Here is a 26,468-nt window from a genome sequence, read left to right on the forward strand (position 1 = left end):
ATCTTTTACTTTAGTCTTTGACAATTTGACAATGTAAGCAGTGTATCTTCATCATACCTATTCCTAATTCTCCCCTCTCGCTCTTGCTGTGCATCTAACATGTCCCCATCTCCATTTCATGCCCCCCTTTATAGCCCACTTAGTCCGTTAGTGCTGCCTGTTGGAATGTTGCCCGATCCTGGGCAGCTCACCATGGCTTGAGTGAGTTCTAGAAGATGGCACTTCTCAGCACCACTCCCCATCTTCTGGCTCTTACGTTCTGTCTGCCCCCTTTCCACAATGTTTCCTGAGCCTTAATGTACGGGGTTTATGTGGCTATCCAGATACACCTTCACACAGTGTATCCCTACACATTTAGGACCCAGTCACATATCATCAGCATTTTGACCAGTAAGGAGTTGCTTAGTTAATTGCTGGTTATTACAGAGAGATGCATGTCTGGCTAAGACTGAGGCCAGCAGTTTGATAACATGACCAGTTACCAAGGCAGCAATAGTCGTTTTCCTAGAGCCTATGACCTTCTAGAGCCTATGACCTCCTAGAGCCTGTGACCTTCCAGCTCTGGGCTTTTGTTTAGGCTTATAATACCAGCTATGAATTTCTTCAAGTGAAAATTTTCTAAATAATACTCTGATTTTGAATTTTTGCTTTTTCCTATAATAAAATTGATTGATTTGTATCTTTTTGCAATATATCTAGAGGCTGGAGTGTAGTTCAATTGGTATAGTGCTTGCCCATCACATAGTTCAGTTGGTATAGTGCTTGCCCATCATATAGGAGGCCCTGGGGTCACCCTTTAGCACTGTAGAAGGAAAGCATGACAATCCATGCCTGTATTGTAGCACTCAGGAGGTGGAAGCAGGAGGATCAGGAGTTCAAGGTCATCCTTGACAACACAGCAAGTTTGAAGCCAAACTAGGATGCATGAGATCTAGCTTATGATCCAGAGAGTTCTCTCAGCAAGCCTAAATTCAATTCTGGAGCCCATATGACAAGCCAGATGGGCTGGCAAGCATTTGTAATCCCAGTGCTCCCATAGTGAGATGGGAGGCAGAGACAGAATTGAGCAGATCATTTTGTCTGGATTATGCAGCACAGCATCAGAAACTAGAGAAGAGATCTTGCCTCAATAAGGAGGAGGGAACCAACTCCTGCAAAGCCCTCTGACCCTCCCTATCATACCAACATCCTGGTATATATTCTCATAGTCTCTCTGTCTCTCTCTGTCTCTCTGTCTCTATCTCTGTCTCTCTGTCTCTCTCTCTCTCATCCTTAGGATACTTTTTAGTCTTTTTCTTGTGATTTTGCTACTGGTACTTATGCAGTTGTGTATTGCAATTTAAACCTTGAAATTTCTTACTTATTTGCATTTCTGAAAATGCTTCCTGAGGTGAACACTCTCATTCAGCGTGAGTGAGCCAGGGTAGTGAGGGCTGTTCTGGATTGTAGGATAACAGCCAAGTGTGTTTCCAACTGGAACCTACTCCCTACGTTGGAGGCAGAGGTGAAACAGAATTCCACTTGGCCTGGGTTTGGTTAAGGAGTGGATGGATGGATTTATGTAGTTTGCTCAGATTACAAATGAAGAGACGCTAAGTGGCTTTTAGATTTCTTGGAGTTCAGTGACTAACTAAATGAGCACCTGTGACTTCCCTGAAAATACAGTTTAGTTCTTTGTCAGTAAGAAGGTGAGACCTCTGTGCTTTGCATAGAGTAGAAAAGATGAATAAAACAAAAATATAGTTCAGACCCATTGTGTCATTAGAAGACCGTTCGTTACTAAAGAGATAAATAGACTAGCTTTCCCGGGCTTTTCATATCTAGAGAAGGCTTTCAAAGAAGGGAAAAATGCAGGATTTTATTTTAAAATATTTTTTTGTTGAATATAGATACCTCAAGGGTAGGCAAGATGGCTTAGTGTGTATACCTCTAGGCCTGACACCTTGACCTGTGGTAAAATGAACAACTCCTGTTAGTTGTCCTATGATCCCACAAGCACACACACAGTAAAATGTAAGCAGAAAAAAGTTGTTTCCAGCCCAGGATAGTCATACAAGCCTGTAAACCAGGCACCTGGGAGGTAGAAGGAAGATCAGGAGTTCGAGGCAATCATTGGCCACAGAGCAAGTCTGAGGGCTGATGGCTGCATGAGAGAGACCGTTTCAAAAAACAAAGCAGAAACACAAACTTGTCTTAGGTTTCAAATAAATATTCAGTCTGGTAACTGTTAAGGGCTTAAACTTGAGCAGAAATTGGATAAATTCTTTTAGAACTTTGTAAGATGGATTCTGTAAGGGAACTCAGTAGTAAGGTTGGTTTTGAGTTTGTAAACGTCTGAAGGCAACAGGAATTTTGTACCTAGTGACAATTGACCAGTCTCCACTCACACCTCTGTGACTTAGTTTCAGAGTGATGAGGAGCAACTGTACACTGGATAGAAATATATGCCACTCTTCAAGAGAGGGAGCAACAAGAGCAGAAACCATAGGATAGGAAAAAGACCTGTGGAGGATTTATTTCAGAAGGGCATTATGCAAATGTTTTTGCAAGTTTAGGAGTATCCATTAAGATGAAGTTCTGTTACATGTAACACAGCACCAGGGACACAAATGCTTGGGGAAGGAAGGGGGACTGCTTCCTCTCACGGGAGAGCCATCTTCAGGTAGGCAGCCGAGGGCCAGGCTCCCCTCTTCACTGCTTCATTATTGTTCTGCTTTTGCTTTTTGAGACAGGGTCTCCACATAGCTCTGCCTGTGAACTCCTCTGTAGACCAGGCTGACCCTGAGCTCACAGAGATCTGCCTGTGGACTCCTCTGTAGACCAGGCTGACCCTGAGCTCACAGAGACCTGCCTGTGAACTCCTCTGTAGACCAGGCTGACCCTGAGCTCACAGAGATCTGCCTGACTCTGCTTCCTGAGTGCTGGGATTAAACATGTGCACCACCATACTCAGTTTTCATTCTTAGCTCTGGCTTCTACCTGTATATTTGCATCATTTGTAGATCAGCTACCTGCTACCGCTGCTGTAGCTCCCACATCTACATGTGGAAGGAAGATGGACAAGGCCAAAAAGCATGCTTTCTGGTAGAATCAATCAATCCTGTCTCGTTTTCTCTTGCTTCACTCTACCTTCCCCAAAATATAAAGACTAAATACTGGTTTGGTGAGCCTTATTATCCCAAGTGATCATATTTGTTTGTGTGTGTGTGTGTGTGTGTGTGTGTGTGTGTGTATGTGTGCATGCATGTATGGAGTGGCATATGTGTGAGCATGCATGTTCACACACGTGCAGATGCCAGAGTGGGACTTTTGCTATAGCTCTTAACCGTATTGCCTTGAGACAGGGTCTCTCACTGAACTTGAAGTTGGTCGATTCAGGGGGCTCTTATGGCCATCACTAGATCTTTATGTAGACACTAGGGCTTGGAATTCAGATCTCATACTTGTACAGTAAGCACTCTTAGACAGTGAGCTATACCCTCAGCCCCTAAGTGATCATATTGTTAATGCTATTACTACAATTTAACCTGTCTGAGCCTTTGAGATGTCTGCAAAATCTTGGAATAGGATAGAAATGTTTGACTCTTAATTTGCAGATTGATTTCTTGGTTTGACAACAGATTTTATTGGGGACTTAGTTGTGTTAGACATGACATTGGAGTTCTTTTTTTTTTTTTTTTAAGATTTATTTATTTTATGTAGGTGAGTACACTGTCACTGTCTTCAGATATACCAGAAAAGGGCATCAGATCTCATTACAGATGGTTGTGAGCCACCATGTGGTTGCTGGGAATTGAACTCAGGACCTCTGGAAGAGCAGTCAGTGCTCTTATCTGCTGAGCCATCTCTCCAGCTTTCCAGACATTGGAATTCTAATAGTGAGTAAATATGGGCTCTGCCTTCAAAGGCTTTGTGGACTAATGGAATAAAATCTCTTTTCTTCCTCTCCTCTCCCCTTCTGTTTCTTCCTGTCTTCTCATCATTTTTTTCTTTTTACTTCTCTTTCCTTCTTTTCCTTTTCCATTTTGAAATAGGGACTCTCTTAAGTTCTAGCTAGCCCAGGTTGGCCTGAAATTCATTGTATGTCCCAGGCTGTCCTAAAGCTTTGATCTCTCTCCTCTAGTTCTCAAATGCTGGTCCTACAGGCATATACCACCACGCTTGTCTGAACAAGATGGGGTTCAAATAAGTAAACTATGAACGTGTTGAATGTAGATGGGGAGAGATAGAGTACCAGCGATTCTCTAACAGGAAAGGCTGTAGGGTATGATGTGCTTTACATGTGAACAGTGAAAGTATGCTGGAGTTAGCCAGGCCGGCAAGTGGGGATGGAGTTGTGAGATGAAGGAAGGGGAAGAGTATAGGTTGACTCTCCTAGTTGCCCTAAGAATCTATTTTCTTCCACTGTTTGTCTCCTTTTTGTAGGGGAGTCAATAGAAATGTACAAGAATCAAAGACAGGCAGGGATTCTTTTCATCTGTAATGGCTGAAGGGACTATAATCCTTTGTACTGATTTTTTTTTTTTGATATCTAGATGAATGCTTGCCTTTGTATGTCACAGAAGTGAGTATTGGGAACCAAGGAAGGAGGTAGACAAGTGACTGGGGTATGCTAAAGTCAAGTTGCTCCATTATGCATCTGGATTTTGGTCTCAATGTAGGTGAGACTTAAGGAAGGCAAAGATGGGTTCTGACCATGAAGTGCTGATCTGACCCCTTCTCCTTCTAGGAAGTGGACATTGTGGTGGCACCATGCCACAGCCACCGGCCTTCAGTAGATGTTCTAAGTGACTTGGCGAATGATTTCTTGCCTGTGATAACCTATGCACTTCACAAAGATGAACTTTCTGAGAGGGATGAGCAAGAGCTTCAGGAAATGAGAAAGTATTTCTCTCTTCCCGTCTTCTTTTTCAAAGTACCCAAGCTGGAGATAATTAACTCTTCCAGTGGGAGAGCAGAGAGTGAAAGATCACCACTGTCTGGACAGCTGATGGACCTGGGCTATCTGAGCAGCAGTCACAGGAACTGTGTAGCCTCTGACCAGGACTGTAAAGCTCAGAGCATGTTGGTGGAGCAAAGTGAGAAGCTGAGACAGTTGAGTACATTTTCTCACCAGCTGTTACAGAACCGCCTAGTGGATGCCGCCAAGGCCCTGAATGTGGTGCACAGCCACTGCCTTGACATCTTTATTAACCAGGCTTTTGACATGCAGCGGGACCTGCAGATCACTCCCAAACGCCTAGAGTATACTAGAAAAAAGGAGAATGAACTGTATGAATCATTAATGAACATTGCCAACCGAAAGCAAGAGGAAATGAAGGATATGATTGTTGAGACACTTAACACTATGAAAGAGGAACTTCTGGATGATGCTGCCAACATGGAGTTTAAAGGTAGGCACCAGTGAGCTTCTGGAGCGCTGGGACCCCAGAGCTCTCTGGTTCTTTGGGCTAGAAGTTGAAAGCACTGATCCTTCAAGTCCAGAAGGAAGGCACCATCAGTCACTTAGGTGAGACGGCCTCTTTTACTTTCATAGATCTTAAGATTCACTTTCCTAAAAAAAAAAAAAAAAAAAAAAAGATTCACTTTCCTTCCTTCCTGGGCCATTAGCTTAGCTTTTGGTAAATTCATCCTTCTAGCTGTCCACTCTCCACTGCCTGCCTGTATCCCTGCCTTCCTGAGAAGAGCTTTGTACTACTTGACCTTTGCTCTGTTGGTACGGCCCAGGCCTTACTGTGTTGCTTTTAAAAGTCTTATGGTCTTATTTTTATCTTCAGGCTGCTCCTGAAACCCAGCTCAGGAAAGTTTCCCAAAGCATGGTTAGCTTTCCTGGCAGTCTCACTCTTCACAAATGACTACTAACCAAACCGGGGACCATTAGTCAGGGCTTTGGTGTCTGACTACTAACCAAACCGGGAAACCATTAGTCAGGGCTTTGGTGTCTGAAGATTTGATGCTGCTGGCTTTTGTGCGAACAACTGTTTCAGTCCCCATGCACGAGGTCTACCTTACAGTAATTAAAATGACACTTCAGACTTTTAGTCACGAGCACATATCCATATCTTCTCGGGGTGCTCAAAACCATGATAGACCAATCTAGACTTTGTCAGTGCTTTGTTTTACTTCAAGGAGTCTGCTTATTTTCATTGTTTAGACGAGGAATGAAAGGCTTCAAAGGTTAAGCGATTTACTCAAGGTCCCACAGTTATAGCAGAGGCAGGATATGAACTGAGATAGTCTAATTCTTGAGCGCATATATGAAAATATATATGTATATATTATATATATTATATATACATATTATTACATATGTATATATACATACATACATACATACATGCATACATACACACACTTATATATATATGAACTCAAGAATTAGTAGACTCACTATGTGGACCAGGCTGGTCTTAAACTCAGAAAGATCAGCCTGCCTCAGCTTCCTAAGTAATGGGATTAAAGGAAAGTGCCACCATACCCAACCCTTGAGCCCATATTTTATAGGTCAGTGTTAAGCAGTGTTAAACTGCTTAAACCAGCTGTTTTCAACACGTGGGTCACAACCCTTTTGAGTGACCTAAGACCACATAAATATCAGATACTTATATTGCAATTCATAAAAGTAGCAAAATTACAGATATGAAGTAGCAATAAAATAAGTTAATGGTTGAGGGTCACCACAATGTGAGGAACTGTACTTAAGGGTCACGGCATTAGGAAGGTTGAGGACCTCTGTTCTTAGGTACTATGCCCCTTCTTCCTGGTACCCAACTTGTACGCCTCAGCATATTCTTCTTGTCTTCTCTCTTGAATTTTCCTGTCTAACTAGTTGCCAAGAACCCATGTGTCCTCTGCAATTTTATATCTGCCCATACTTGTGTTTCCTGTACATTTTGTGAGACAGAATTTTACTGTATAACCCAGTCTGCCTTTGAACTTACAGTCCACTTGTCTCAGCCTCTTTGAGTGTTGGTATATAAGCATTCAAAACACTTCTGGCACCGGGCAGTGGTGGTGCACACCTTTAATCCCAGCACTTAGGGGGCAGAGGCAGGCAGATTTCTGAGTTCGAGGCCAGCCTGGTCTACAGAGTGAGTTCCAGGACAGCCTGGGCTACACAGAGAAACCCTGTCTCGAAAAAACCAAAAACAAACAAACAAACAAACAACCACTCCTGGCTCTAGTCTGACTTCTATAAAGTGTTTTGACCTAATCAATCTACCTGACTTGTTTCTTTTCCGTCTCTACTTCATCTTTATTGGCTTCCTGTTCCTATAACTAGTATAACCAGTTCATCTCTCACTTTCTTTTAGTGTTGTGTTCTGAAAGGCCAGAGTTAGAGAATATGAACTTGGGGTTATTCATCATTTTATACCTTGCAGCAAAAAAACCAAAGACCCTCCTTCTTCTTCCCTCTCTCCCTCCTTCTTCCCTTTCTTCTCTCCTTTCTTAGTAAAAATGAAAATAAATCTTTAGTGGCTGAGGAAAGCTCATTATTAGGAAGTTCTAGGAAGTCCTCTAACATGTCACTAAGTACCCTGGAGCATCTGTGCTGGCGTCTTACCACATGATGATAGGCAGGGTCAGTAGACAGTGTAATGTTGTGTTGTCCTGTGGCAGGCATGCCAAGCTTAGTGCCTTTGATACAATGTTTAGCTTAAACAGCTAAGGGAGAAACTGGAGCAAGCAGATCAAATGTCTGACTGCTGCCTGCACTGCAGGTTTGTGGCTCTACACTTAGATAGCTACATATTAGGTGTAATTTAATATCTGATTCTTGTCTTGTTCTGAGTCCTTTTGGGTTACCTTTGAAGCAGTAATTGATTTAAAAGAGAGCTTGCACATAATCTGGTAGAACCATATTTCTATTATTATTTGTCTTTGTAAATAAAGGTCATGCATGAATGCTGGGTAGCATACTTTAGAAATATCTATGTTTTAATCTAGGTGTGGTGGCATATGCCTGTATTCCCAGATCTCAGGAGACAGAGGCAGAAGAATCGTAAGTTTGAGGTCAGCCTGGGCTATGTAGGGAGTTACATGTCAAAATCTTCTTTTCTTGTTTTATAGTAGTGGGAATTGAGCTCAGGGCTTATGCACACTAGGCAAGCACACTACCCCTGAGCTGCACTTCCCCCATAAGGTAAAATCTTATATATATTTTTTTGCAAATGTGTATTTAAATATGTCTCCTAATGGACATACCTTTCAACCTATTGATAAATATTTAGATCTTTGGTGATTTTCTTTTTGTTGTTACAAATAACTGAATTGGTACCATTGTGCACACAGTCTGAGATTTTTGAGGTCAGAGTTCTAGAAAAAGAATTTCCAGAGCCATAGCTATTTAGAGACTGTACATAGTTGTAATTGTTTGTTGGTTTAATATGCCAGCAGTGTGAAATTTAACGAAGATCCCAAATTTGGAAGCAGTGAGATTTTTGCTTAAATTCTAGCTGTATTTACTTCCTGACTGCACATCTTCTGTCCCAGTGCCCACCTTGTCTTATCCCCGAGGCTGTTTCCTGGTGTATAGACTAGATCCATTACTATCCACCTCTAAAGGTATTGTAAATATGAAGTTATACTACTATATAATGCTTGCTATTGTGCCTTTCCAATAGTTTCCACTAAGGGGATGGTGTTCTTCCCCTCCTGGAACTATGACCTAAAAGCTAATAAGGTCAACAGACTTGTTTTAGATATAACTGCTCATTTTTAGGATCTTATTTAAGTAGCTGAACGTTGCCTGGCCCTTGATCATCCTAAGATTCAGAATTTGACAACCAGCCATATCTTTTCATAGCCAACCGTCATGGTAGGTCCCTGGAGATAACTTGGGAGGTGCCCTTATTCAGCATGTCTGCCCCTTTCTTTCACAGCTAACTAGCATAGTTTCTGCCTCTGTAGATGTCATTGTCCCTGAGAACGGAGAACCAGTTGGGACCAGAGAGATCAAAGCCTGCATCCGGCAGATCCAGGAGCTCATCATCTCCAGGCTTAATCAGGCGGTGGCCAACAAGCTGATCAGCTCGGTAGACTACCTGCGGGAAAGCTTTGTCGGGACCCTAGAGCGGTGTCTACAGAGCCTTGAAAAATCACAAGATGTCTCCGTTCATATTACCAGCAATTATCTCAAACAGGTGTGAAAAGAGTGGTTGCTAAGACACTGTGTCACAGGTAACATCTGGGACAATTCACAGATAAGCCCAACCTCAAATTAGCCAAGGATTTCCCTTTGAGACAGTCTAGTTAAAACTTTTGTTTTCCTACTACATGGCTACTGCCTAGGGGAGGTGCTAATAAATTGTAAACTTATAGATGACAAAAGTGAATAGAAAGGGAGCTGGCGAGATGGCTCAGCGGGTAAGAGCACTGACTGCTCTTCCGAAGGTCCTGAGTTCGGATTCCAGCAACCACATGGTGGCTCACAACCACCCGTAATGAGATTGACGCCCACTGACGCCCACTGTATAATATAAGCAAACGGGGCCAAGCGCCGGAGCTAGCCGCCATCTGTACAGCTACAGTATGCCCATACACATAAAATAAATAAATAAATAAATCTTTAAAAAAAATGAATAGAAAGTAAAAGATCCTTTTTAGTCACAAAATGGAGTGATGAACTTGGGTTGATTTTATTTATATATGTGTGTGTGTGCATGTGTGCATGTATTTATTATATTAATAAATCTGGAATAAATTTGGAAATGTTTGGACTGCTTTGTAATTCTTTGTTTGAGCAGGCAGAAGGGAGGAATAAGGCAATGGTAGCCAAGACTGGGCTAGCCTTGAACTTGCTGTTTTGTCTAGGGCTGGACTTGAACTAATTCTCCTGCTTCCACCTCTGAAGTGATGGAATTACTGATATGTGCTGTGTCTGGTTAGATTGTGGTTCTTTGTTTTTGTTTTTTGAGACAGGGTTTCACTCTGTGGATCTGGCTGGCTGGGAACTTGCTATATAGAACAGACTGGCCTTAGCCTGCAGTGATTAAAGATGTGCACTGCCACACCTAATTTGGATTTGTTCTCGCAATTGTCCAGAAATGGCTGTCTGCATATGCTCCTTCATGTGCTCTCTTTCAGATCTTGAACGCCGCTTACCATGTTGAAGTCACTTTTCACTCGGGGTCCTCAGTTACACGGATGCTTTGGGAACAAATCAAGCAGGTGAGTGTGCCCCAGAGGAGTCATTTCAGTCCATGTTTGGCTCACTTACATTGTAGACTCTCCAATAGAACAGAGTCTTCGAACATGCTGTTAAAGTAGGGTGGCCCTTACTCTGGTTTCTCTCTCTGTTACATGCCTAGTCTTCATTAATTACTACCAATGTTCCTTTAACTCTTTATATAACACTTGATGAAGCCACAAAATTCTACATCATTAGGTTTCTTCATCTGTCTTTTATTCAGCCTGAATGTTTCCTCAAAACTGGGTATTGTTGGGGCTGGGGCTGTAGCTTGGTGGTAGATGGTTTCCTTCACAAATGCAAGGCCATAGGTTCGATTCCCCAGTACCACAAGAGTGCACAAGTAAACAAACAACAAAAATCTCTACACTGAGTCAATGATGGTGGCAGACATCTTTAATTCCAGCACTGAGGAGGCAGAGGCAGGCAGATCTCTGTGAGTTCAAGGCCAACCTGGTCTACATAGAAAGTTCCAGGATAGCCAGAGCTCTGTAGAGAGAGACCCTGTCTGAAACAAAACAAATATACAAAAAACTAGATGTTGTTAGTGGCCAAGAGTGTGGATCCTGTCCCTGAATAGAATACGTTGAGGGCTGTGGGCATTTAGATCAGGCTTACTATTCTGTGCCTACCTCTGGCTGAGCCCTGGGTTTGAGGTAGGCAGCGTTAGAGTTGAGGTTGGATTTCATAAGCTCCTGAGTTCGAGCTACTCCTGGTGAGAGAGAATGCAGACAAGGGCATCGTTGGAGCTGCCTGGGGGCACCTTCTCCTTCCTTCAATGATCTCACTGTCCTCACCTTGGCAGATCATCCAGCGTATCACATGGGTGAACCCACCCACCATCACTCTAGAGTGGAAGAGGAAGGTGGCTCAGGAAGCCATCGACAGCCTCAGCGCCTCCAAGTTGGCCAAGAGCATTTGCAGCCAGTTCCGCACTCGGCTCAATAGTTCTCACGAGGCTTTTGCAGCCTCCTTGAGGCAGGTGCGTATGTGGGAAGGAGCAAAAGCTGGAACAGAGCCTCCTCTAGAGAGAAATAGTGCACTCTCTGCTATCCTTACAGTTTCAAAAAATTAGTACAGTTACTTTTTGTCCATATAGGTGAGTGAGAAGGAGTGTGGAGGAATACACACTTTATATACGTTTATACAGTAGTTCTGGTTCACAGTTATGTGCCCCACATGTGTGTAAGGGAGGTGGGAGAGAATGAATGCATGTGTTAGGTATCTAAGAAGAGCATGGCTATCGACGACTCACCATCATTGTCCTAAACATGTCACGTATTCAGTTCTCACAGTTGTCATCATGACAGAGATACTATTATTTCTAGGTAACGGGTGGGGAAGCTGAGGTGAGGGGCTTGAAAACTCTTATGTTGTCTTTTTCTGTTTCCCTCCTAGCTGGAAGCTGGCCATTCTGGCCGTCTGGAGAAAACTGAAGATCTGTGGCTAAAGGTTCGAAAAGATCACGCCCCCCGTCTGGCCCGCCTTTCACTAGAGAGCCGGTCTTTACAGGATGTCTTGCTTCACCGTGAGTTCTTGTTTCTTTCCAAGTAGATTGGAAGTTCAGGATCCTCTGGCATTTTTATGCCTGGGCCTCCAAGAATCCCAGTGTCTCTGGCTACTGCTTCCTTGGGAAGCTGTCTTAGCACTTAGTGATATTTTTGAATTCCTGTTTGGTTCTGCTGCTTATGTAATATGAACAACATGATCAAAGTTTATTCAAAGTCATCCAACTCAGTTAGAATACATTTGAATTTCTTTCTATTGCATGACTGCATGAATATAACTTCTGGCCTCTAGGCAGGGCTGCATCTAAGAATTTAAAGAGAATACTTGGTAATTCCTTATTCCACCTGTCTTTATATCTTATAGGTAAACCTAAATTAGGGCAGGAACTAGGCCGGGGCCAATATGGTGTGGTGTACCTGTGTGACAACTGGGGGGGACACTTCCCTTGTGCCCTCAAGTCAGTTGTTCCTCCAGATGAGAAGCACTGGAACGATCTGGCATTGGAGTTTCACTACATGAGGTAGGCCTTGGTTTCATTAGTCTCTCTGGGGAACACCCAGAGAAGCTAAGAGGTTGGGATAAGTTTCCTACCACAGGCTGCGGCATCCTATCCCTCTATACGCAGATTCCAAAATTGTTCTACTTACCTAGTGACCTGGCCCAGACATGCTCTTTCCTTAGTCTTTCCCATCTCAATTCTCAACTGTTCATGCTGTTTTCTTTCGTAGTCACAAGGACTGTCAGTATCGACAGTCCTGGGCTTTTTAGCCTTAGTGGAGAAGCAGTTCTCCTTTCTCTCTGTCTGGAGTTGGACTAAGTGTGGACCTGAGAGTCTTTCTTTCTACATCCTGGTATCTCATGCAGAATTAGAGCCAAAGTGTAGTTGCCAAAACCTCTTTTTCTTATAGGTCTTTGCCAAAGCACGAGCGGCTGGTAGATCTCCATGGCTCCGTCATTGACTACAACTACGGTGGCGGCTCCAGTGTTGCTGTGCTGCTCATTATGGAGCGGCTGCACCGGGACCTCTACACAGGGCTGAAGGTAACGGAGGCAGCCAGGGACAAGGGACAGCTAGAGCTGGGCTTAACCTTCCTTCCTGCACTTCATCCCTTCCTGTTTATTCAGAACTTCTCACTTTCACAGAAATTGGAGTAATCTGGCTTTACTGCGTTATATGTATGCATATATAGTATCTATATATACTACATAGATACTATACATATCTTTATAATAAATCTGGAGAGATTCCATACCCACATAAGTGAACACACACCATCCATAACACAACATGCACAACATTTAAAAATTTAAAAGCAATTCAGATGGAGTTAGATATAGATGCCGCATTCCAAACATTTAACACAAGTTCCAGTAAGATTTAAAGTGAAGTCACTTATATGGGACCGGAGATGTAGCTTAGTGACAAGTGAACTTGCTTGGCATGTGTGGTCTTGAGTTCAGACCCCATATCACCAGAAACAGAGGCACAGAGAGAGAGAAAGAAAGAGAAGAGAGAAAGAAAGAAAGAGGGGGGTGCAGGAAGGGCAGGCACAAAGTCATTTATTAGATCTTGTTATGTGATCTTGATTTTTAAAAATAAATTGGGGTATGCCACTGAAGAATTTTGTTTGAGGAAAGGTGGAACTCTCAGTTGACTACTGAGTTTAAACTAGCATCTAAACAAAAAAAAAAAAGTCCCCATTAGGGAGTTTGACTTCTCTTGTCTGTCCCTGCATTAGAACTGAGTAGGAGGAGAAAGAGAGAGAGAGAGAGAGAGAGAGAGAGACTGACCTTGGAGTGTCCGGCCTCACCTGTATGAGCTTACATGGAGACTTTCAGAAGTAAGGTAGAAAAAACCTTAGAAATGTTTCCAGGAGTCACAATTAGTGACATGAAAAAGAGACTCCAAGTAGTTCCCTCTTTATTTCAGGAACCCTTGTGGTTTTTCTGTAAGTGGGCTAGAAAATCCCATTTGAGTTTTTGGAAGAAATTAATAGGACATTTTTCAGAATCCCAAAGACCCTTAAGTAACCAGAATGACTTTAGAATGGAACCTGTAAACACAAACCTGGGCTGCCCAAGCCGGTAAAAGCCATGAAAGCAAATCTCTCACGAGGCTGTGCCCGGTTGCTCTGATGCTGGAGTGAGATGTGTTAGTCCTTGAACCTCTTCTGCTCGGGTCTGGTCCTGCTGACACTGCAGCCTGCCAAGGGCTGCCTCAGCTCTGTGTCCTGTGCAGCATGCTCTCCCCGTCAGTGCCACCACAAGTCATTTAGTTGCTCACAACTGAAGTCTCTGCTGGATTAAGGAGTTGGGTGGCTTAGGACATCCGGCTCTCTTGTCTTTCCAGGCTGGGCTCACCCTGGAGACACGTTTGCAGATAGCTCTGGATGTGGTCGAGGGGATCCGCTTTCTGCACAGCCAGGGGCTTGTTCATCGGGATATCAAACTGAAAAATGTGCTGGTAAGATGAGCTATATTCAGAGAGGAGTTCCTGCCTTGTATCCTGTGTTCCTGTAAGGGGGCCCACTCAGTCATAGTTTCTGTTTATTTTCGTGCATCATGTGAAGGTAAATATGTCAGTGAATTTCTCCTAAGAAGGAAGAGTCTCCTACATTAATTAGACTTCCATTACCACACTCAAGTCTCACACTGATCTAGTAGTGTTAGCAACATATACTCTGTTATATCTAGTTGCTCCAAATATGGTCTGTTTGGTATTTTGTTGTTGTTGTTTTTCTTATCTAGGATCTAATCCAAGGATTCTACAGTATATTTTGTTATCATGCTATTTCCACCTTTTTTAGTATAGACTAATCTTTGCCCTTTTGTTGGTCTTGTGTCACTGGTGTTTTTGTGGATCCAGGAGTCTCACTATGTAGTGCTTTATTAGAGGTGCTGTATGAGAGCTGACAGGCATGAGTGCACCTTACAAGGTCACAGCACATAAGTCATCGAGGAGCGCTTGACAGAGTCCTCTTAAAAACATCTATTAGGGTCAGTGACATGGCTCAACTATGGTAGCATAACAGGCTATGGTACCTGTTATTATATAGTGGAGGGAGAGAACAGATTCCTACAAATTATCCTCTGACCTACACACATACAAAGTAAATAAATAAAATGTAATAATTTAGGAAAAAATGCCTTCCAGTATGACATGAAGTTGCAGTTTGGGGGAGAGAAAGATAGCCTGGAAATTGTAGATAGAAAGAGATAATAGACCATCAGGAACCAGAAGGGGCACTTTTATTCTCTAGGATCGATTTTTGCATGTTTATTTTTATATCATTGTTATTCTTTCTCCTGCACTAGAGTAGAGCCAAGGTCTTATATGCTGGTCTAGGTCTCCCATACCTTAGCCCTTTATTAGAGCTTTAAGAATTAAAGAGCTGCTTTGGCTGATGAAAAGGGAAGTCAGGTACCAACATGTTTTCCTCATTTACAGGCCTTCGTTACTCACTCTTCTAAGACTATAGTGATCCCAGTATATGTCAGGGACATAAAGAGAAAGAAACAACCTGCCATCAGGTTGTTGACAGTATGGGGAAGAGGACAGTGACAGGAGAGAGTGTGGGATGGTGAGGTTGGAGGCAGGACTTTCTAAGGACTGCTTTGAGGCTGGGTGTGCAGACAAAAGGTGACTCTGACCCGCTGTTTTTGGCAGCTGGACAAACAAAACCGTGCCAAGATCACCGACTTAGGATTCTGCAAACCTGAAGCTATGATGTCAGGCAGCATTGTGGGGACCCCAATCCACATGGCCCCTGAACTTTTCACAGGTAAGGCTCGAGGGAAAGAATGGGTTTGGCAGACTCCAGCAGTCTGCTGTGGAGTGCTTCCCCCTCAGGGGAAGTAATGAGTGCAAGTACTGCTGGCAGGTCCAACAGTGAAGAAACCAGAACAGAGGGAGAGTAAAGAGGGACAGAAGAAAGAAAGAAAAGTGTGAATGTGAGTGGGAGTTAGCAAGTATTCTGGACATGTCTCTGGGTCATTAGCACTCTATCTGTCATACTTAGCACTTACTTAATCACAGAGTCTCGGCTGAATAACTTCTAAATGATGGAACCTGTCATTTAAGAACTTCTCTTAAGGAGGTATATGGAGAGGTAAAATAATTTGGAAGTGCTGTAAAGCAGCACTAAATGATAAGTTACCAGTGTTATGTACTGTTGATGCAGAGTGAAAGAACAAGTTAAGGTTGAAATACTGGACGATTTTATGGTAGAAGTGAGATTTGGGGTAACACTAGAGGCCTGTCTGGAAGATTGGGAGTGGAACGGGAACTCTGGTTTAAATGTACACTCTGCAGTAGGCAGGATGGCTCATTTCTGGTGAGCCTGCCTTACTTAATTGTAGCTGGTCTTTGCTACTTTATGGATTCTCCATTATCCCACTCCTTAGCCCCCTGGTTTCACCCCCTGTCACTAGATAAGAGCGAAAGGAGGAGAGATCCCTGAATGTAATTTCTTTCCTTTTGTCTCTTTGAGCTCAACTACTAACAAACTACAGCCAATCCCTATGAACGACTAACAGCCACCAACCTTGTCTCTCAGCGGGCCCTAGCATTTATACACCCTCTGTAAAGTCCCCAGGATCTCAAATATCGCGTAATTGTTGAAACTATCTGCAGCTGGCAAAACCATGCCTCTGCTAGAGCACAAAGCAAATCATAGTCAGCTGCTTTGAATAGTACAAAGCAGCCCATATCCATAACCTGGGACTAAAATGAAAGCACATTCTTAAAATATTTGTGTTTTTCAAAAAAAAAAAATTCTTGGGCTGGAAAGATAGCTCAGTGGTTATAAGAGCACTGTCTACTCTTCCAGAGGTCTGGAGTTCAATTCCCAGCAACACATGATGGCTCATAACCATCTGTAATGCAGGTGTACATGCAGAGAGAGCATTCATACATAAATAAATCTTTTTTTTAAAAAAAAAAACCCAAAAACCAAAATTTCAGAATTCTCACTATACTTAATTTTTTACAGCAATCTTGATTGTGTTGCTATATTTTTATATCTGATTAGTAGATAAAATTGGGGCCAGATTGATGAAGCAATTGACTCCCAAAACACTGAGGTAGAAGGCAGTGCACCTGTGATTTGGATCTAGGCTTTCCTTTCTCTGCGGTCCAACCATGTATCATGAGAGCAGAAATATCTGAAGGCTGAAGAAGGGGAAATACTAAGGGAAATTGCAAAACAACAAACAGTGTAAGATAAAGCAGGAGGAATCCAGAGATTGAAAACCTTGTGGTGGGTTAGGGGTCTTGTGCAAGTGAGGAGGTGCTGAGCTTTTAAACAGGGGAGGGTGGCAAAGTACATATGCCTGGGCCAGCTTTGCAGCCACTGGTAAAGGGGATACGAGGGAGAAGCATCATGGGGTGACTAGCTAAGTGAAGGTTTGTACACAGCTGAAATAAACAAGGCTCCAGATCCGAGGCGAAGTTGGAGGACAATGGGAAAGCTCTTTTTCTTTCACTGCCTTGATGTGGGTAATGAATAGAGAAGAATGGCTGGTATGGAAGACTGAAACTGAGCCATAGTGGGGGGGGAGAGTGACAGCCCTATGCCAGGGAAGATAGGAGGAAGCCACAGGCCAGTCACTAGTGTTGACATGAGGAAAAATTTGCAATGCATTTCAACTGCTGTGCTTTTTGTAAGATTTATTTTATTTATGTGTATGAATATTTTACCTGCATGTATGTGTGTATACCACAAATGTGCATGGTGCTGAAGGTCAAAAGAGGTTATTGAATCCTCTGCAACTGGAGTTGCTAGTGTCTGTGAGCCATGTGGATGCTGGGAATCAAATCCTGGACCTCTGTGAGAGCTCCAGGTGCTCTAAACTACTGAGCCATCTCTAGCCTATGAATTTCATTCATTTCATAGAAGTTGTCACCTGACTTTTCATTGTTCAATAAGCAGAAGGACTAAGGATTAGTACAAAGCTGTTGCCTGACCCTCATTAGAGCCAAATCGGAAAGCTGTTCATTTCCTAAGCTTACTTTGTTCTGCTTGTTTATTTAAATTCCTCTAGCTTTTGTCTATGCTATTGCTGTCAGAATAATATTTCTACAATATGCTGGGCGGTGGTGGCACATACCTTTAATCCCAGCACTTGGGAGGCAGAGACAGGCAGATTTCTGAGTTCGAGGCCAGCCTGGTCTACAGAGTGAGTTCCAGGACAGCCAGGGCTATTCAGAGAAACCTTGTCTTGAAACAAAACAAAACAAAACAAAAAAAATATTTCTACAATATGTTGTTCTCCTTTCTGTCCCTGCTAAGACCTCTGCTACCCACCAACTCTAGACTCTTCTCTGCTTTTAAGATCTTTGTATGAGAGATATGGGACTTTCCTGTGTATCCTAAACTGGCCTTAAATGATACTTCTGCCTCCATCTCTTGACTGCTAGGATTACAGGCATGCACCACCACACCTGCCAGTCTTTATAATCTTTACTTTCTGGGTCCCACCCATAGTTCTCTAATATGGCCCCTTATAGAATTGATCTTGCAGACTGTCCCAATAAAATGAATGGCCTGATTTTCCTTCTGTTTGGACAAATTTTCATCTTGGTTGTCTTAGCATCTAGCTTTCCATATTATAAAATGGGCACTCCAGGTGTATCCTGCCTTCCAGGCAGGTTGTGAAGAACAGTAGATATTAAAAGTTTTTCAAAATTGTATAAGGACCCATAGAAGCAAGATGGTGGCTCACTGTTGCTCATGTGTCTTTACTGTAGGAAAGTATGATAATTCTGTGGACGTCTATGCTTTTGGGATCCTTTTCTGGTATATCTGCTCCGGCTCTATCAAGCTCCCTGAGGCATTTGAGAGGTGTGCTAGCAAAGACCATCTCTGGAATAATGTGCGCAGAGGTAAGACTCAGCAAACCACTTTGCGAGAACAGACAGCCTGGGCACCACCGCAGGGCACCCTCATCTTCTGGCCACTCCACAGCATGGCCACATCAGACAGACCATTAGAAAATGCTGAAAGGGCACTATAAACCAGACCTTTGCTATTGGCAGCACTATACCAAACTATCTCAAAAATATTGTTTGCTACAATTTTTAGTGTTCAGTTTTCTAAGCCAATGTGTCCCAGTGTCCACCATTCCTGTTGCATTATAGCTGAGGTGGCATTTCAGCTGAGGCAGCATTATAGCTGAGGTGTCTGCGGGGGAAACCCAGACCCTTTGCTCTCCCAGACTGGCTTCACTTCCTTGCTCTTCTCTCCAGGGACCCGTCCAGAGCGTCTTCCAGTGTTTGATGAGGAGTGCTGGCAGTTGATGGAGGCCTGCTGGGATGGCGACCCCTCTAAGAGGCCTCTCTTGGGCATCGTCCAGCCTATGCTTCGAAGCATTATGGACCGGCTCTGCAAGTGCAGTTCTGAACGACCAAACAGAGGGCTAGATGATTCTACTTGAAGACAAAACCCTTTCTCTTCCACTGCTCCTTCCTTCCCTCTCACCTTTTGGCCATGGGGAGAATTTGTCATTTGTTCATTAAGGGAGCTTCCAAGGGAACTGGTGCTTGTTGGCAACTTGAGGCCTTCTTGGGTAGGATGGCTCCTGGGCGGTGAGGTCAGTGGCTGCTTTAGTATTCACACTGCCTTACACTGCCTCTTTGGCAGAAGACTGTCTCAGATGTGTAAAAGCTGAAGAATGTGATGTTCTGGCCTCAGAACTGAAAAGGAGGCAACTGTTACCACTGTCTGCTCACTGTGTGTCTCTACAAGAGAGGCCTGCAGTGCAGGGCATCAGGCCAGCGGTAGAGACCACTTAGAAACATGACCTTAGTTCTGGATCGGATGGTCATAAAGGCAAAAACCAAACCAACTGAGCCAGAGAGACCTTGTGGTTGTCTGGTTCTTGGTCCTTATAGCCAGGATCTCAGGTTGTTACAGTCTAAGACCCAGGAGGCAGCTGGACGTGAAGCTGTCTGTCTCCACAACCCAGTATGTTTACATTTCCAGGGCCAGGGAGCCCTGGTTTCTGTGGGGCAGAGCTAACCCAGAACAGAATCTGTTTGATTCTTATGTCTTTCCCCACCTACTACCCTTCTTTTTCCTCAAAAAGAAGGGAATACACCAGATAATATGGTACTTGGACTTGAGAATCTAATCAGAAATAGACTATAATTTTGTTGTTTTTAATGAGATGTAGCCCAGGCTAGCCTTAAAAGTCCACCCTTATGCCTCAGCCTCCATAGTACTGGGATTATAGGCATGTGCTACCACGCACAGCTTCTAACTCTATAACTCACTGCTTTTTTCTTCCGTGCTGGGATCGATCCCACTGCTCAGCCATTGCTGGGAAGCACTCTCCCATGAGCTATGCTCCAGCTTCATATAGCTTGTAAAGTTCACTTTGAACACTTGGCACCATGAACTTTGATAATTATGCAGTTAAGCATGGTGGTCTAAACACTCACAGCTCTTCAGAAATGCCATGTAATACTTTCTACATGCAAAGTGTAATGGAAAAGTGACGGGCCAGTGTCTTTGGGTTCCTTGGCTCTGGCTCATTTTGGCAAAATGCTTAGTCTAGCTTTTAGAATTTTAACAGCACTCAACTATACTTAGTTACTCTACTCTGAGGGTTAACACATTGCCCTCTGGAGACAGTAGGATGTACAGGAAACCAAGGAGTTAAGAAAGAAGAAATTAGCTGCCCCAGCTAGTTAGGTCTGCGGTGTGTGAAACCTGAGGTCTCATGTAGCTAGGAGACCACTGACCCTTGTTATCCAGTCTAGCTGTAATAAAGAGGTGATAGCCCCAGTATAAAACTATATTCCTAATATTCTTTGGACCACTTAGCCCATACTCAGACTCATAAGTGGGAGTCTCCTCATCCAGAATCTCTTCTGTCTCCTGTCATTACAGATTCCTTCTTTTAATTTTAAAAAGCCAATTCCCATCATTTTTTGCCCAGTGGGAGGAGCAGAGAGGCTAATGCTATAAGGAAAGGAGGAGTAGTTATATAGTTCATTCATTAAAGATTATCCGAGAAAGGCCCAAGATATTCCTGAAAGTGTCTGGGCAAGCCAAAGGCCACGTTGGGGGTATTTGGTGTTGGTATTTCAATGCTCAGCGGGCTGAGTATGTGAATACATTATGTCTAATTTGTGTGTATTTTACTTTATAACATTGTAAGCTATTTTTGGATTCTATGGTTTTTGGCCTCTATTATTATTTCAGCGATAAAACGCCATGAAATGTACTGTATTGTATATCACTTGGGAGGACGCTAGGTGGTCAGAGAAGTGTGGCAGCACTTGGGTAATACAGGGATTGAAGATTTACCTCTGGGCTGAAGGAGGAAGAAGGGTGGCCTGAAGAGTTACCTTTGAGTGGCATCCTTCAAAACAGTTCCATAAGGGCAGTTTACTCCAGCCCAGCACTGACACCTGCCTGCACTTTGGGAGCTGAAAGTCTGGCTATTCATTTTGCCTAGGAATGGAGTGACAGGCCTCTCTGCAGAGCAATCAGAAGAAATGCCGGCAGATGGCAGAGTCTGGGCCCTGCAAGGCTCGTCTGTGCCAAGAGCTGCATCCGCGGCACAGGTGACTGGCTTCCTGACTGAGCAATCTCTCACTGTTCTCAGGAAGACGTCCTGGTTGTTGCCAGACCAAAGAGAGTCACTTCTGACTCGATCAAGTTTAAGGGACAGGGCTAGGCAGCCATAGTTCTAAGTGTTAACACTAATGCTCAAGAAAAACCACAGAAAGGCCGCACTGCTGTAACACAGCCAGAGCAGGAGAGTGGGTGGTAATCTCTGAGCCCCCGTCAGCTCCCCAGATGCAGTTCTGCAGTTTTGCTTGAGCTGTCAAAACAGCTTGGAGCACGCAGGGTATGCGTAGCTCAGTGGTAGAATGTGCTTAGCCTGCACATGGCCTTGGGTTCAGTGTCTAGTACCAAAAAGCAAGCAAGCAAGCAAGCAAACAAAACAAAACAAAACAAAACAAAACAAAACAAAACAAAAAAGCACAAAGGTCAAAGCGGGGTTGGAATATTTTTCCTGATAGCCGTGGCCTGGGGTAGTAGGCTGCACAGTGACAACTGCACTACATGACACTTTATTGCTGTTGTTGTCTTATTTAGCACTGAGAAGCCCGGGGGATAGGTGAGTACAGTAAACTGAGTGACTCAGACTTAGGACACTGAGGCACCCTTTGGTCTTGTTCTAGAGAGACGCCCTGTTTGATCTAGCATACTGGGAGACCTCCCAAGGCTGTCTGTCAGGATGAATAACAGCCTTGGTAGAGTTCATCCCAAAGAAAGAGCTGCTTTAAATGTTCAGAGCTAGCATTTTGTATTTGTTGGGTCAAACAGTCCACATATTCCTTAAAAGAAAATGAGGATTTAGTTTTCTAAATGTTGGGGTATGTGAGAGAAAGCTGGTGTAATATTGGAGTGGACCAGGAAGGAGTGGCTGTAAAAGACACCTGTACTACAAACTCCCTTAGAAGTTTCAGGTAGTACCGTTGTTCTTAAAAGAGTTTTATTTTTAACTTCATGTGCTTTATTAGCACCTAGTGTGATTGTCATAGTGGTGGAGAATATATAAATACCTGACATCATCAGAGAGACCAAGTAGCCCAGAGAGTTGACAAGAAAATTAGTCTGGATTGCCTGCTGGGTTTTGTTTTCTGGGTTTGGTTTTTTTTTGTTTGTTTCTTGGGTTTTTGTTTGTTTGTTTGTTTTTGTCTTTAATGTTTTTATTTGTTTTAAAGGACTAATGTTTATTACAGTGTTATAGAAAAGTGTAACATATTATGTGTATAGAATAAAGTGCAATAACAAAAATTTACCCGACCCCAATTTTAGCCTCTGTACCCTCCTTTCTTGCTCAGTGTGGCTCTTTCCATGCATGGCATTGTTACAGTGGGACCATTTTATTTGGTTGGTTGTTTTGTTTTTGGTTTTGTTTTTGGGTTTTTTTTTTTTTTTGAGAGATGCAGCCCTAGGTTTTGTCTTAGTATACCCTGAATGGCTGCACTAGGTTCTGTGGAGGCTTCTGTACATTGTTAGGATGTGGATACCAGGTGTGCTGCATAATAAAGACCACATTCATGTTCCAGTGTTACTCTTTGGCGTCCCCTTCCCCTCCCCTCATAGGATGCTCCCAAGCCCTGCCTCCCTCCATGGCCTGTTCTCCTTCCAGGTTGAGACTGACTGCTGAAGTACTCCAACTCTTTTCAGCCTCATTGACTGCAAGGTACTTTTCTCTCTTGACCGGGTTCCATACCTGGTCCGCAGCTTTCCTAGGTAGGTATCCCATGACTGGCATCCCCAACATCCTGGGGTCTCCAACACAATCCAGATTTTATCTTAACTGCTTTACAGAATGGTCTCTGTGGGCCTTCATGCCTGGCACGTGCCTGGCTGCGGTGGTTTTCCTGAGTTGTGGAGGGAGATTCCATAGCCCTTGTGCCTTTGACTCTAAAGCCAGAATCCTATGAGGGAAGCTGCCAAGTTCTGCTGCTTGATGGGGCTGAACTTGGCCTCCTGTTCTATTACATCTGTATCAGCTTTCTGTTGTTGATGGCTTCCTTCACTGCTTGAGCTTTTCTTTCATTCCTTTTCACAAGTTGGGTGCTTAGCTGGGTGGGGTCTTGACCGTTGGTCACCATTGTTAGCATCCTGTATAAACTCCACTCTCACAGATACCTGGGAGCAGCCAGGTATGCTCCTCCCCATAGTTACCTGGCAATGGCCAGGTAGGCCTGGCCTTATAAAAGGGGCTGCTTGCCCCCCCCTCTCTCACTCCTGCTTCTCTACCTTGCCTGTTAACCCTTTCTTCCCCCTCTCTCCCCATTCCCTCCCCCCCTACGTGGTCATGGCCATCCCCTACTTCTCTACTCTCTCCTTCTCTCTGCCTTTCTCTGCATCTGCTACCCTCTTAACTCCCCTCCCCATGCCCTAAATAAACTCTATACTGTACCGGTGTGTGTCTGGTCCCTCCATGGGAAGGGATGCCCCAGCATGGGCCCACTGAGGCAACCCCCTTCCACCACACCCTGCCAGAACATATTCTTACAGCTCTTTCTCTTTTTATCATCACAACAACCATCCCTTTATTCCTTTTAGTATCAGGCTTTTCTTTAAATTTTGTATTCAAAGCCCTGGACATAGCTCTGATTATACTCCTAGTGTTCCTTTTCTCCGAAAACTGTATGTTTTGTATGCTGGAAAACTGTCTTTGTCCTGCTTGCATCTTTTCATTATAGATCTGCATAAGAGTGAGTAACAACCACACTACATTGTCAGTACTAGAATGTCTTGAAATCGCCTCTGCCAACATCATTAATCCAATGTTCTTCCATTTAGCTTCAAGCAGAGTTTTAGGACAAAAGGCAAAAAGCAGTCACATTCTTTGCCGTCAGAACCGTCTTCAGCTGCCCTCCACAGTTCTCCCCTCTGCACCGGCTTCCTAGTCCTAAGCTGACTCAGCAATCCCTGCTGAAAGCATCCACCCTCTTCTAGTCCAAGCCCCAAAGTCCTCCATATTCCTCAACAAGTAGCATAGTCAGGCCTGGCACAGCAACAGACATTTCCCAGTGCCTGGTACCCTCTTCTGTCTTAGTTACTGCTCTGTTGCTGTGAAGAGACACCATGGCCAAGCAACTCTTATGAAAGAAACAACAAAGTTACTGTGGGTGGCCATGTACAGACATGAGTTTCTTAGGACCTAGGGATGGCTTATTAGTATATGCTGGCGATAACATTTCAAAGTAATGGGAAAAAGACTATTCAATAAAACTGGCTATTAGAAGCTGGAGAGATGGCTGAGCAGTTAAGAGCACTGACTGCTCTTCCGGTGGTCGCATTCAAATCCCAGCAACCACATGGTGGCTCATAACCATCTGTAATGAGATCTGATGTCCTCTTCTGGTAAGTCTGAAGACAGCTACAGTGTACTTACATTTAATAAATAAATCTATTTTTAAAACCTGGTTATTGATCTGTTTCTATAATGAAAGCCATAGACTGATTTATAAGTAGAATAAATTGTTTCTCACAGTCTCAGAGGCAGGGCATTTCTGCTTCATAGATGGAGCCTTGTTGCTGTATCCTATAGAGATTAATGCAGTCTTCATAATGGAAGAACAGAAGGACAAAAAGGGACAAGGTCAGCACCCTCATCTGGCAGAAGAGATGGAACTGCAACAAGTGCCTAGTTATGAAATGTCTGACCTCTAGAAGCTGTGTGATCTGGTGAAGGAGGATCGAGGAGGCTAGGTGGTGGTGGTGGCGGCGGCAGCAGCGCCACCACATGTCCTTATTCCAGCACTTGGGAGGTAGAACCAGGTGAATCTCTTTGTTTGAGGCTAGTGTGGTCAATAGAGAGTTCCAAGATAACCAGGGCTACACAGAGAAACTCTCTCTCTCAAAAAAAAAAAAAAAAAAAAAAAATCAAGGGCTGGCGAGATGGCTCAGCAGGTAAGAGTACTGACTGCTCTTCCGAAGGTCCTGAGTTCGGATCCCAGCAACCACATGGTGGCTCACAACCACCCGTAATGAGATCTGATGCCCTCTTCTAGTGCATCTGAAGACAAAAAACAAAACAAAACAAAACAAAAAATCAAAAAGGTTGTGTGTGGGGAGAGGGGTGGCAATAAAACATTCAGAGAGGGGGGACCAGGGGAGAGCAGCAGAAATTCACAAAAAGAATACAGAGCACGTTAACTGCCTACCCTAGAGAAGCAGAGGGAACAGAAATCAAGAGAGTCCTTGATGAAAAATGGCTGGCAGCAAGCCGTATCCACAAGACAAGCCCTGAATCCAGCTCCAGGGTTTGCTGAAGCAGTGGCTTCCCCAATGCCATGTGCTCAGCAGTCTGAAGAGTTCCCCTGTTTAGGGAGCTGTGGCGGAGCACCATCTTGAGATTGTTTAACTAGAGCTATCCTGCCGGCTACAGAAAAGGAGTAAGTCATACATAAAGGTGCCTTAATTAAACTTGCTAGGGCCCCAGGGCAAGAGAGAGACAGCCCAGGGGACAGCTGTGGAATGCAGGAGGGCACTGGCCAGCTGTAAAGTCCAATTGGCATAGGACTCAAACAGTGGCGTGTATAAAGATAGGTGGCCCTTGCCCTGGATATGTGCAGGAAGACCCCACCCACTCAGAATAACTGGAGTTTGAGAGTGTAAGCCTAGGGTCAGTAGGTGGATCAGCCTTTGGCATTCTCTGTAGTTTGAGAGCACTGAAACTCTTGCAGGCCACTTGGTATCTACAGCTACATCCCTTCAGCAGGGTGATTAATGTTTAAGGGCTGGAAAAAGTATGGAGGTAGGATCACCAGTACAGAACTTGGGGTTGTAGCTAATTCAGCTAATTCCAGCATAACGGGGAGACACTCCCAGATAGAATACTAGCCACCCATGATCTGAAGAGTCTGGAGGCTGAGGAAAGCTGTTGCCCACAGACTGCAAAGCTAAATGTGACCAGCAGAGGCCCCTAGCACACAAAGAAGGGAGACCCCTGCAGACTGAGGGTGGACACTGCACAGATACAGGGAAGATCTGAGTCCGGGAGATGCGCTTGCCTCTCTACACACGGATAGTGCAAGAAGCTAACACTCCATCATTTTAAATATTTTCTTTCCTTTCTTTTGGAGTTTGGGCTTTTTTTTTAACCCTTCTTTCTCTTATTGTATGTTAGTAGTACATTTACTTATCAGTAAAATGTTTATTTCCTTCCATGAATTTACCTAATTTTATTTACATGTTTTTTATTCCCCCTTGCCAATTTTCATCTTTTT

General features: G+C 43.7%; 1 protein-coding gene across 1 annotated transcript in view; it reads left to right on the forward strand.

Annotated features, from left to right (window-relative positions):
- Positions 1-22,527, forward strand: part of Dstyk (dual serine/threonine and tyrosine protein kinase) — a 51,442-nt gene extending 28,915 nt beyond the window's left edge. The window contains exons 3-13 of the mRNA XM_031382260.1: positions 4,730-5,393; positions 8,911-9,143; positions 10,087-10,170; positions 10,995-11,171; positions 11,588-11,717; positions 12,062-12,218; positions 12,607-12,739; positions 14,049-14,162; positions 15,366-15,480; positions 18,447-18,581; positions 18,945-22,527. Of these exons, the coding sequence (XP_031238120.1) occupies positions 4,730-5,393; positions 8,911-9,143; positions 10,087-10,170; positions 10,995-11,171; positions 11,588-11,717; positions 12,062-12,218; positions 12,607-12,739; positions 14,049-14,162; positions 15,366-15,480; positions 18,447-18,581; positions 18,945-19,132 (2,130 nt within the window). The 3' untranslated portion in view covers positions 19,133-22,527. The remainder of the gene's footprint in view (positions 1-4,729; positions 5,394-8,910; positions 9,144-10,086; positions 10,171-10,994; positions 11,172-11,587; positions 11,718-12,061; positions 12,219-12,606; positions 12,740-14,048; positions 14,163-15,365; positions 15,481-18,446; positions 18,582-18,944) is intronic.
- Positions 22,528-26,468: the final 3,941 nt, after the last annotated feature.

Source organism: Mastomys coucha, unplaced genomic scaffold, assembly GCF_008632895.1.
Source record: "Mastomys coucha isolate ucsf_1 unplaced genomic scaffold, UCSF_Mcou_1 pScaffold1, whole genome shotgun sequence".
In the NCBI taxonomy this organism is placed as follows: domain Eukaryota; kingdom Metazoa; phylum Chordata; class Mammalia; order Rodentia; family Muridae; genus Mastomys; species Mastomys coucha.